The sequence below is a fragment of the Lepus europaeus genome, chromosome 3 (genome assembly GCF_033115175.1).
Source record: "Lepus europaeus isolate LE1 chromosome 3, mLepTim1.pri, whole genome shotgun sequence".
NCBI lineage: Eukaryota > Metazoa > Chordata > Mammalia > Lagomorpha > Leporidae > Lepus > Lepus europaeus.
This window is the reverse complement of record NC_084829.1, coordinates 10644975-10658236: the sequence shown is the minus strand read 5'-3', so window position 1 is coordinate 10658236 and position 13262 is coordinate 10644975. Positions and strand designations below refer to the sequence as shown.

At 44.8% G+C, this 13262-nt stretch overlaps 1 protein-coding gene across 1 annotated transcript in view; it reads left to right on the top strand.

Moving 5' to 3' along the window:
- Positions 1–13262, top strand: part of MAK (male germ cell associated kinase) — a 50162-nt gene that overhangs the window by 15394 nt on the left and 21506 nt on the right. The window contains exons 6-8 of the mRNA XM_062187328.1: positions 4387–4519; positions 11091–11262; positions 12285–12452. Of these exons, the coding sequence (XP_062043312.1) occupies positions 4387–4519; positions 11091–11262; positions 12285–12452 (473 nt within the window). The remainder of the gene's footprint in view (positions 1–4386; positions 4520–11090; positions 11263–12284; positions 12453–13262) is intronic.

Here is a 13262-nt window from a genome sequence, read left to right as displayed (position 1 = left end):
TGTTGGCAACATATTGCACAGGAACTGTCCATCAGCTGTTAAATCATGCAATACTGCGTAGCTACAAGTTTGGGCTGTGTGCCAACATGCATTCTATTCTTATTTTAAAAATTTAGAATTTCTCTATTACTATATGAAATGACATATCTGTGCTCCATAGCCATCTTCCTCTGAGCAGGTTTTTTTTTTTTTTTTTAACCATTAGATCATCAGTTATCAAAGCTCATCCTGTAATTTCACTCCCCCTGACTTTATCATGGAAATTTTTTTAAGGCTCTGTTTTGGGAAAGATTAAAATTCTCGGATCCTGCATGATCTGTTACTAAATGGTTGGAGATCCCTGTGGGTGGCATTTTATAGTTTTCCTTAGTATTTACATCAGTTGTTTCTGTTCCTTGAGTAAAGTTAAAGCAAGTGGCTCTTCTTATTTTCCATGAATTTCTTATCTGTCATTTTAATTTATATAGTTTTTGCATAGCTATCCAAGCAAAAATAATTATTATTCCAAAAAAGTGAATGTGATTATTTTTTAATGAACATTTGTTAGTATCACTAGATGTGTAGGTATTGTGATAAAAGTCTGCCAGGGGACCCGTGTCATAGCACAGCAGATTAAGCTGCTGCCAGCATCCCATGTGGGTGCTCCTTTGAGTCCTGGCTGTTCCACTTCCGATCCAGCTCCCTGCTAGTGGCCAGTGAAAAGCAGTGGATGATGTACCAAGTGTGTGGGCCCCTGCCACCCATGTGGGAGACCTGGATGAGTCTCCCGGCTCCTGGCTTCTGCTTGGCCCAGTACAGGCTACTGTGGCCATTTGGGGAGTGACCCAGTAGATGGAAGATCTGTCTCTTCCTCTCTCTCTGTAACTCTTCCTTAAATAAATAAATAAAATCTATTTTAAAAAAGATTTTTTTAGAGATTTATTTATATATTCAAAAGGCAGGGTTACAGAGAGGCAGAGGCATAGGCAGAGAGTTCATTCCCCAAGTGGCTGTGATGGCCAGAGCTAGGCCAATCCGAAGCCAGGAGCTAGGAGCTTTTTACCAGGTCTCCCACATGGGTGCAGGGGCCCAAGGACTTGGGCCATCTTCCACTGCTTTCCCAGGCCATAGCAGAGAGCTGGATTGGAAGTGGAGCAGCCGGGACTTGAACCGGTGCCCATATGGGATGCCGGCACTACAGGTGGTAGCTTTACCTGCTATGCCACAGGGCCAGTCCCCAGTAATAAAATCTTTTAACAAAAGAAAAGTCAATAGATTTAAATGTTGGTTGAAAAAAAAAGGAAGAGAAAACTTTGTGCCATAACATTGCTTCACTGTGAACATGAACAGGCAAGCGTTGCCATCCTAGTCTCCTTTAATGTCTCATCCTATATTTTATATTTTATTTTCACCTTTCTCCTTTAACTGCTACAGAAAATAATCTATCTTCTGAAAATACTAAGCAGAATTCCATATAAGTATTTTAAGAACATTCCTGAATCCCCAATTTTTTTGTCACATATAAACAAAAATTGTTGGCCGGCGCCGCGGCTCAACAGGCTAATCCTCCGCCTAGCGGCGCCGGCACTCCGGGTTCTAGTTCTGGTCGGGGCGCTGGATTCTGTCCCAGTTGCCCCTCTTCCAGTCCAGCTCTCTGCTGTGGCCCGGGAGTACAGTGGAGGATGGCCCAAGTGCTTGGGCCCTGCACCCCATGGGAGACCAGGAGAAGCACCTGGCTCCTGCCTTTGGATCAGCATGGTGCATTGGCCATGGCGGCCATTGGAGGGTGAACCAACGGCAAAGGAAGACCTTTTTCTCTGTCTCTCTCTCTCTCACTGTCCACTCTGCATGTCAAAAAAAAAAATTGTTTTGAAAAGTCTAAAACTGAGGGTGATGTTGTAGCATAGCAAGTGAAGCCGCTGCCTACAACACTGGATCCCATGGTACCAATTCTAGCCTTGGCTGCTCCACTTCCAGTTCTGCTCCCTGCTGATGGCCTCGGAGGGGTAGCAGAAGATCTTTTTTTTAAAAGTCTAAGTTCTGGCCAGCGCCGTGGCTTACTAGGCTAATCCTCCGCCTGCAGCGCCAGCACCCCAGGTTCTAGTCCCAGGTGGGGCGCCTGATTATGTCCCAGTTACTCCTCTTCCAGTCCAGCTCTCTGCTGGGGCCCTGGAGGGCAACGGAGGATGGCCCAGGTCCTTGGGCCCTGCATCCACATGGGGGACCAGGAGGAAGCACCTGGCTCTTGGCTTCGGATCAGGGCAGCGCCTGCCATAGCAGCCATTTGGGGGGTGAACCAATGGAAGGAAGACCTTTCTCTCTGTCTCTCTCTCTCTCTCACTGTCTAATTCTGCTTGTCAAAAAAAAAAAAAAGTCTAAGTTCTGTAATAATATACTATAATCCATTGATAAAGGTTAGTAAAGTGGAAGTACAGGGTTCTGTACTGTTTTTCAGAATGGATTCCTGGTCTCCATGCCATTTTAAACTCTGCTCAGCATGGTAACTGTTTGGTACTTGCCTTGGTTGATTTATGTGATCAGCAGCTTCTAAAACCTTAGGGGCCGAAGGGAAAAGTGAGTTTAGGATTTTAAAATTGTGGCTAAAAGTCAATAATATGTGAACAATCTAGAGCCGACTACCTAGTGAACTGGTAAAACAGACTCTAAGATAACAGACATTTTTACAAAAGCTAAGTTATTCTTGCTGTACTGAAGCATCTAAGATAAAATATTTGGAGAAAATGGACATTTTAAAAAAAAATTAGCTGTCAAAAATAAGACTGATATTTAGTTTGTTCTTTTAAAAACATATTTACGTATTTATTTGGAAAGTCAGAGTTATAGAGAAGGAGAGACGGATCTTCCATCTGCTGGATTACTCCCCAAATGGCCACAACGGCCAGTGCTGGGCTGGGCCGAAGGCAGGAACCAGGAGCTGCATCGGCATCTGCTCTGCCACCCATGTGGGGGCCATCTTTCATTGCCCCTCCCAGGCCGTTAGCAGGGAGCTGGATGGGAAGTGGAGCAGCCAGCACGCCAGCCAGCACCCACATGGGATGCTGGTGTCACAGGTGGTGGCTTTTGCCTGCCACGCCATGCTCCTGGCCCCTTGATATTTAGTTTTAAAAGGGCCAGATTACCATTATGTTTATATGAGGATGGGAAAAGCCTCAAGGGTACAACTATGTAATTGGTTTAGTCCTCTGACCTTCCCTGGATCAGTGTCACTTTGCTCTTCATCACGTCCCTGTTCTTGTCTTTACTAGTGGGATGGATTTCTCCTGGACTGTAGTAAAATGAGTGTTAACAGCTACTTTGAGGAAGAAGTACCAGAGCAACTCAGAGTACAAAATTGTTGCAGGTGTCGCATTGCAGAGAGCCTGCTGGCTCTGAAGTGGTTAAAAGCACGTAGGCTTGGGAAGGCTTCTGGTCCCAATGCTAGGAAGCAGGAATCCGTCATGTAAGGGTCACCCCAGTTCCCCCGCCTGGCAAAGCCATGAGAGTGCAGGCCAACTCTGCACATCCAGTCATTTCAGATGGAAACAAACCTGCTTTATGAGAAGGGCGTTTAAGTTTTTCTTTTTCCTAAAAGAAAAGCTGCTTCATTTTCTTTGGGCGGTCCATTTGCTTCTGTAACTAACCATTTATTTTGTATACAAGAATACTTCAAAATGTTCTTGGAAGATGGAATGAAAACATAAGTTTATTTTTGTGAGAAAAGTTTGAAATCCATGCATAGCTTTCCATAGTATGCATTTCCACAAACTCTTTGAAGACCCCTTGTATTGAGTTTCCAATATAACCATTAGAATTATTAGTTTTGTCGATGACATGGCTACCAGGGAGAACTGAACTGTTAAAATAATTTCAAATGAAGAAATTAGTTAACATGTGTGGAGCTCCACTTTGGATTAATGGGCTTTTCAAACAAGTGATTATATTTAAGGAATCTTGGATTCAATTGCAATGTGATGGAGCAATAGTAACACCAACTACACTGTGTAAGCCTAATTAGGAAGTGCTCCTTAGCTTTAATTAGGCTGCTTCTGTTTGGGCTCCCTCCTCTTCCATTACCCGAGAGTGATAACAATTCCTCCCGACAGTTGTTGTGGAAATTAATAATCAAAATGTGGCAATATCTAGCCCCGTGCCTGAAACTTCTGGAGTCACAAATAATAGTATGTGTTAAATGGGTGTTTATTTTTAATGATGGAGTATATTGTGTGGACTTTCTTACTAAATCATTTTAAAAACCAGCTCATCACGTCTTAGTTGATAGATGTTTTATTTTTTTCTAGGATCATGTTTCTAATTACAATAGAGAGCCTGTTATATTTTTGTTTGTAAATCAAATAAGCTTCATGTCAACATGATGATTGATTGTATTTCCCCCTCTATATTACAAAGGCTTTTTTCACAGAGACATGAAACCTGAAAACTTACTTTGTATGGGTCCAGAACTTGTGAAAATTGCTGATTTTGGACTTGCAAGAGAACTGAGGTCACAGCCACCATACACTGATTATGTATCCACCAGATGGTGAGTCGTTTTATGCATCTCTCATGAGGCATACGTCTATGTTGAAATTCTCCTACGATGGATGGATGTCTATCTGTCTGGAAGGTCCATGTTTAATATGTAAAAACAAAATGCTGAATTTTGGATTCCTTGGAGAAGGGATTGGCTAATGACTATTTTGATCAATGACATGAGAGAAAGAAAAAGGATCATTCATTCACTGAATACATTTTTTAGTGGGGCTGGTGTTGTGCCTCAGTGGTTTGTCACGCCCTACTTTGCTAACATCCCATATCAGAATGCCGTTTTGAGTCCCAGCTGCTCCAGTTCCAATCCAGCTTCCTACTAATGCTCCTGGGAAAACAGCAGAAGATGGCCCAGGTGCTTGTGGGAGACCAGAGTGGAGTTCCAGACCCCTGCCCTCGGCCTGGCCCAGTGCCAGGTGTTGCAGCCATTTGGGCAGTGAACCAGTAGGTGGAACCAGTAGATCTTTTCCTTTATCTGGCTCTCCCTTTCTCTGTGTCACTCTGCCTTTTAAATAAATAAATAAATAAATATTTTAAAAATAATAAATAAAAGTATTTAGGGGCCGGCGATGTGGCATAGTGGGTAAAGCTGCTGCCTGCAGTACCAGCATCCCATATGTGCATCAGTTTTAGTCCCGGCTGCTCCTCTTCCAATCCAGCTCTCTTCTATGGCCTGAGAAAGCAGTGAAAGATGGCCCAAGTCCTTGGGCCCTGCACCCATATGGGAGACCCCGAAGAAGCTGCTGGCTTCAGATCGGCCCAGCTCCCGCCATTGCTGCCATTTGGAGAGTGAACAAGCGGATGGAAGACCTCTCTCTCTCTCTCTCTGCCTCTCCTTCTCTCTCTGTGTAACTCTGCCTTTCAAATAAATGAATAAATCTTTTTTTAAAAAAGTATTTATTTATTTGAAAATCAGTACACACACAGGAGAGATATTCTTCATTTGCTGGTTCACTCCCCAAATGGCCACACAGTCAGATGTGGGCTAGGCCAAAGCCAGGAGCTAGGAACTCCATCCTGGTCTCTCACATGGGTGCAGGGGCCCAAGCACTGGGCCATCCTCTGCGGCTTTCCCAGGTGCATTAACAGGAAGCTGGATCTGAAGCAGAACAGCCAGGACTCACACTGGCACTCCAATATGGGATACCAGCATCACAAGCAGTGGCTTAACCCACTGCCCCACAATGATGGCTCCTCAATAAATATTTATTGAACATGTACTATGTGCTAATAAATACTATTTTAGGCACTGGGAATACAGCAGTAAAACAGGAACGAAAAATCTGCCTTATGCTGCTTACCTGACAGCCAATCCACAAACAGGTTAAAAATCCGAGTCACCTACAGGAAGACACACACATGTTCACAAGACAGGTAACAGTCCCACAGCAGACCACCCGGCTGTCCCTCTGGGAGCACAGTGTATTCTCCCAGTGGATTGCTTTGCAGCAGTGAGAATGCACAGTCCACAGTGACGTACAGCGTTGAGGAATGATCTCACAGACAATGCCGGGAGCAAGAGGCCAAGCAGAGAAAGAGGAGAGAGGAGCTCTGAGCACCGAGCCTGGCTGGAGTGGCCACGTGTCCCCGTGAGCCCAGTCCCAGCTGATGCCTGTTATTCGGTTCATTGAAATGGCCCAAGAAGAGTCTGATAGAATTCCACCCTATGCATCTGGCTTTTTCCGTGGTCTTATCTGGTAATGTTAGAGACATGTGAACAGCAAAACATAAGGCTGAAATGAAAGATGGCCGGCCACTTCCCACTGCCCTTTAGCTAACCCTTTCCCGAGACAGTGTGACCAGATGGTGTAGGCAGGAGTGGCCCTCTGCTAACTCTTCCTGTCTGCATGTTGGCAGTATTTGTTCCTACTTCCTCTGCCAGCCACGTGACACACCAGCCACTGGTGGCAGGGCCTTTGCCATAGCCAAGGGGTAGGTTCACAGGAAATGTAGGCAGTTGTAGGTTAGGTGCACAGGAAATGTGAGGAAGTAAGCACTCAGCAGCATGCTTGTAGGGCACAGAGAGAGTACTCTGAATATTCTTTCACAGTGGTTATTACATTGTAGGTCTACAGCTATTTTATTGTTGGGTGTTTTAGGTTGAATTGTGTTCCCCAAAAAGTTACATTGAAGGCTTAACCTTGGTACCCATCAATGTGACCTTATATGGCAATCAGGTTTTTGCAGGTACAGTCAAGTTAAGCTAAGGTCAGAATGGGGCAGGATGGGCCCTAACACAGTAAGACTGGTGTCCTCCCAGGGAAGACACCCAGGGAGAAAGCAGTGTGAAGGCAGAGGCAGAGAGCAGGGTGATGCACCTACAGGGCAAGGAACATTGAAGATTGCACCAACACCGGAAGCTGGGAGGAAGGCCCGGTGCCGATTCTCGCCAGAAACTTCAGACATTGTAGCCATGCCTACGGCCTGGTTTCAGACTTCGAGTCTCAGTAACCGGTTTTAAGCCATCCTGGTTGCGGTAATTGTTACAGCAGCCGTGGGAAACACATAAATTTAATGATGCATCCTTAAAAAATGACACGCAACAAACTCTTTGTAGACAATAAATGACCTCCAAAAAAAAGTACATATCCACCAAAATAGTGTGCATATTTAGTAGAGAAAAATGTTTTTCTGTATCTAGAGAGGAGTTGCTGATGAACTTGTACAAAATGTTCATTGGCATTTGCCATTCCCTACAAGGACCAGTTATGAACCTGGTAAACCCAGAATACATACATCTCCCCGGACAGCAGCATCTGTTTCCAAAGTTAGAAGCCTTTTTAAAAAGACTGGGAAGACAGCACCTCAGAGGATGAACTCAGGGGCCGGTGTTGTGGCATAGCAGGTAAAGCCAGTGCTGTGACACCGGCATCCCATATGGGTGCCAGTTGGTATCCTGGTGGCTCCCCATCCAACCCAGCTCCCTGCTAATAGCCTGGGAAAAGCAGTGGAAGATGGCCCAAGTGCTTGGGACCCTGCCACCACTTGGGAGACCCAGATGAAGCTCCTGGCTCCTGACTTCACCTAGCCCAGCCCCAGCCATTGTGGCCGTTTGGGGAGTGAACCAATGGATGGAGGATCTCTTTGTCTTTCTCTCTCTCTCAGGCTCTCTTTGTAACTCTTTCAAAAAAAATAATAAATCTTTAAAAAATAAATAAAATTTTAAAATAGAGAAGATGAGCTGCACATCACTCTAGGGGCACTGCTTTTCATTTCAATCAAAGGACTTTTCTAAATGAATTGTGCAGGTAGGCAAGGTGAAGTGATTGGCTGGCTGGGAATGTATAGGCTGTTTTAGTGAGGTTTTAGGACTTCACAATAAGTGATGCCAGTTTTAAATGTGTGTCTTCAAACACTTAAAAGGAAAAACCAGTTACCTTATTTCTCATCACAGTTTAATGTTTTCATTGCAATTCACAGCATCAAAGCTTTTGGACTTTTTCTGTGAAGGGTGAAGCATCTGACACTCCTGTGAATGCTATCATAATTTCCATTGAAAAGCATAACGTTGAGGATAAAAGTCATGTTTGTGTAGAGGTAATACAGACACAAATGTTAGGGGCGCACACCATTATGAAGACAAGGCTTCTACTTCCTTAGGGAGAAACCAAGAGAGCAGAAATGTACTTGGATTGGCTGCGATGCACATCTGGTTTGCAACAGCACCCACACAAGCTGCTCTACCAACCAAGTACACATCGGTGCTGCAGGCCTTAGCACCTGAAGTACAGATTTTTATAACACTGATGTGGCTACAAAATGCGCCAGCAGGGACCGTGTGCTTTCCGCCATTGCTGTCAGCCACTGCCTTTGAAGAACAACTTTGTAAGGCAGCTTAAGTGATTTCCAACTCATCTACTTTGCAAACAAGTCTTTCAAATTTGTTCCAAATAACATGGAACTCTTCAATCAGAATTTTTGATATTCTGAGTACCAAAAACATGAAGCCTTTGAAACTTAGAGCAAATCGCAGTCATTGAACACAGGAGATAATGATAACTTGTCACTACAAACGTAAAGGAAGAACTGAACAAATTAAGAAAGTGCTCCAACAGTATGCTTACTCTTCTCAGGGAATGAGGCCGTCCAGTGGGGCTGGGGACGGGGTCTGTGAGCCCCTCAGACATAGGTAGAGTGTCCTTCACAAATAGGTTGCCGTCTGGGGCTGGAAAGTTTGTCCCAGACCGACCGGCATCTCCCCTGGGAATAGCTCCTTGTGCTGCATGTGTGACCTTGCGGTTCAAATCACACCTTCAAGTTAATTGCAATCTTCTGCCCAGAGCTGCAGAGGAGGGGCTAAGTCCTGGGGAGAGTTGGGCTGTCTCCAGGAGACCCCCGCTATCTCCAGGAGCCCCAAGCCAATCAACATAAGTAGGTGAAACCCTGTCCAATGGGCACCCCAACAAAATGACCCAGTGAACAGATAGTAATGCCTTAAGATCCCTGGACACTTCTTGAAAGCAGTGCCCTGTTCCGATACTCCACCTGGTGGTCTCCCAGACCAGACACTTTTTCTATCACTCGCCAATCAAATAAAAGTGTCTGCTTCTTTCTAAATTGTTTCCCAGCTTCTTATTTCCATACTGAGCTGAGGAAAAGAACCCAGGAAACTCGCTCCTGCACTTGCAGTCCCCTCCACCCACCAGTAACAGAAGTCCTGTTTTTTGATTGAGTAGATTAATTTGGGTAAAGATTTATTTATCTGAAAGGCAGAATTACAGAGTGAAAGGGAGAGAGAGGGAGATCTTCCGTCTACTGGTTCACTCCCCAAATGGCTACAATGACTGGGGCTGGGCAGGGCTGTAGCCAGGAGCCCAGAACTCCATCCCAACTTCTCACATTGAGTGGCAGGGACCCAAGGACTTGGTCCATCTTTTGCTACTTTCCCAGGCGCATTAGCAGGAAGCTGGATCAGAAACAGAGCAGCTGGGAAGTGAAGTGGCGCTGATATTGGTGCCAGTGCTGCAAGCTGTGTCTTAACCCGTTGTGCCACTCCAGTGGCCCTAATTGAGTACATTTAGATCCTATCATGACATCAAATAATGAAATGAAATGAAATAGAGACAGCTTTTCAGTGTCTAAGTTTGACGGAACATTCACCGAAAGTTTGTTTCCTCAAAGTATTTGTCCAGACAGAATCAGGAAAACGTGGAGACCTCAGAACGCGAAGGCAGCGCTGTTGGGATTGCCAAGGGGGGCAAAGGGGCGGCCGCTTTGGCTGCCGTTCCTCGGGCTCAGCACGGGGCTCCCGTGTGATCCAGCAGCTGCACACGTACACTCCACAAAGCTCTGCAGAGAGTGTTCCCAGAAGTAGCCGCAGTCAGAGTTCCCGTCAACTGCTGCATGGACAGGGGTGCTATGTCAACAGAATGACTGCCAGCTGGCCGCAGGAAGCTGAAGTACCAACTCATGCTGCACAGGGCCAAACCTTGAAAACAGTGCTCAAAGTCAGACACGTAGGACCGGACGGTGTGGGCTCCATGGATAAGACATCCACCATAGGCGGACCTCAGACACAGAAAGTAGATTAGCAGCTTAGTGGCCGCCCAGGGGAACAGATGGGTAAGAGATGTGCGAGAGAGAATTTGGGGGCAGTGAAAATGCTCTAACGTTGACTGTGGGGGTGGGCATTTAGGCTGATGTTTAAGACTCAGAGTAGGTCCCCCTGACCCGTGTCAGAGCACCTGGGTTCTACTCCTGCCTCTGGCTCCAGCTTCCTTGCTAATGAGGGCCCTGGGAGGCAGCCACGGCCGCTCGGATTGAGTTCCTGCCACCCACGTGGGAGATCTACATTGAGGTCCTGGCTGCTTCTGCCTTCAGCCCAGCTCAGTCTTAGCAATGGGGCATTCGAGGAGTGGACCAGTGGACAGGAGCTCTCTCTCTCTCTCTCTCTCTCCCCGTGTCTCTTCCTCTCAAAATAATAATAATAATAATAATAAATAGGTTAATTGTATGTCATTGAATTATATCTAAATATTAAGTTAAAAAAATACCTGTCAAAGAACCTTAACTGAAAAGGTGTTACAGAGCATTCGGACTGAAGCATTCATGCATTTCAATAGGAAAAAAGAATTCAAGGTGTCTTCAATGTAATCAAATTTTTTTGGCTTTCCCAGGGAACTTTGCTCCTCTGAAGACGATAGTTTTCCTAATCAAAAATATTGTTCTCGGGGCCAGCACTGTGGTGTAGTAGGTTAAGTCTCCGCCTGTGGGTGCGTTTGTGTCCCAGCTGCTCCTCTTCCGATTCAGCTCTCTGTGCTGGCCTGGGAAAGCAGAAGAGGATGGCTCAAATGCTTGGGCCCCTGCACCCATGTGGGGAGACCTGGAGGAGGCTCTTGTCTCCTGGCTTCGGATTGGCCCAGCTCCAACCGTTGCAAACATCTGGGGAGTTAACCAGCAGATGGAAGACCTTTCTGACTCCCTCTGTCTGTAACTCTACCTCTCAATTAAAATAAGTAAAATCTTAAAAAAAAAAAAAATGCATGACTAAAATGAGAGTCCTGCTGCCCATCCACCTTTGAAATTGCAGTCAAAAGAGACTTCTTTGCTTTGTTTCCTACTGTTAGGTACCGGGCTCCTGAAGTTTTATTAAGGTCTTCAGTGTACAGCTCTCCCATTGATGTGTGGGCTGTTGGGAGTATAATGGCTGAACTCTACACATTGAGACCACTTTTCCCAGGGACAAGCCAGGTTGATGAAATCTTTAAAATTTGCCAAGTTTTAGGGACTCCCAAAAAAGTAAGTAGTCTTGCACTTAAGTTGCCACAACTTTTGATGATTTCTAACTTGCCACTTTGCTTTTAATTTTATAACTTTTGATTATCTGTAACTTTTGTGTGGGTATATAATATTTTTATTTTTAAATAAGCTACAGTGTAATGGTTTTCTTACAATTCATATTTTAAAAGTCAGGGTGGGATAAGGATTGCAAGAAGCCAGAATCCTACCACACTGAAGGAAAATGGTGCTTGCCTTTCTTTAAGAACTTAGGGAAACTGTTTATCTACTTAGAGTGTGACTTTGGATCGATGACTAAGTAACCACGTAGACATCCTCACCCTGCTCATTCCTGTCTGCTTCTGTTGGCATCAGTTTGTTAACCTCTAGTTTGCTGGACATTATTTTCTTTTAACCATTGCTAGTTCCCTTTTATACACTCTCCCACAAATATTTGATTCTTGGACCGAGTGCTTTTTAATTAGCTATTACACTTCCGTTAGACCTTATTTTCTGAGATGTACTTACTATGTGTAAGTCTGTCTTAATTACATCATGATTAAATCCTTACGTGCCTTGTAGTGACATTAGACAAGTAGATGTGGACAATGAAGCTTGAACATAATTGTCAGCTCCCAGCTATGAGCAGTTTGTAACACTAGATGCCATAGGTAACATGCAGTAAGGGTCTTGTGCTGGTCAGCCTCTTTGTAAAGCGCTCGTTCTCATTTGTTTGAAGTCAGCCAGGCGCATCATCACCACCGCCGCCATCATCATCAAGATTTAAATCCAGGTAACATCGAATGTTTAGAAATTCACGAAAGTGCCTTCTCATTTCCTCCTAACTCAGAGTGGTTCACTGCTCCTTCTTACTGTTGTAGCACTGACTCACACATGTGGCCCAATATTGTTATTTTCACATTTATTTATATGAATCCACATTACAATGCTCACCCATGAGAGATTTTTTATTTTATTAAAGTGGATTACTAAAACCAGTTTTCTTTTCGTTCTCCCCAACCCATGCTTGGGTTTCCCTAAAGAGTGACTGGCCAGAAGGATACCAGCTTGCATCCTCTATGAATTTCCGCTTCCCCCAGTGTGTTCCTATAAACTTGAAGACGCTTATTCCCAATGCCAGCAATGAAGCTATTCAGCTCATGACCAAAATGTTGAATTGGGATCCAAAGAAGCGACCGACAGCAAGCCAGGTAAGACAGATTCCATCACACCTTTTTTAAGTTTGAAGTTTACAATATGAATAATATTCTTATTTTTAAAAGCCAGTGACTTCTCAACTAGGGGTTTACCAAGAGAATCAAACCCTAAGGCATCTGGCATATGTGGATGTGGTAAATTAATTTCTAGGCATGCAATATCTTTGGGAGAATTGCAGACATGGCCCCTGCACTGATTTTCTGGGCTTTGTTGAGGACGCCTATGAAGTTAAGGCTGAAAAGGGAATCAGTCTGTAATGACTGAGAAATGGCATGAGAAAGACTTGTTAGGAAGAAACTTACAAAGAGCAAGACAGCATCTCTTCAGCCATTCTACACATAGGCTTCTCTGCTCTTCTATGGCTTGGGGATAGGCGTCTGGTACACTCTACCCAAGTGTCCTCCCTCCACGGGGCTGCAGTCACAGGTCCGGCCCTGGTTCCCACAAGGGGGCAGCATTGTGGCACCCACAGTGGTGATGTGGCTACCACATCTGCCGGATAGAGCTACAGAGATGTACGGCAAGTCTCACGGTCTGTAAAATGCCACATTTTTAAATAAAGAAGTGATAACAATCTATTAAATTCTGTGTGAAAATAACCAGAAAGCTGTTTTGGTTTTCTTTAATTTGAGGAAATGTTAAATGCAATCTAGAAGAACAAATGGGAAAGAGTAGTCAAGACACGTTAAGAGTAATCAGAGAACGCTGGTGGAGGCAGATGGCTGTTCTTGTCAGACGGCAGTGTGTAAAGGGACAGCAGGGACAGAAGAGCTGACACAGAGCTCAGTGTTGCCGCACGTGGA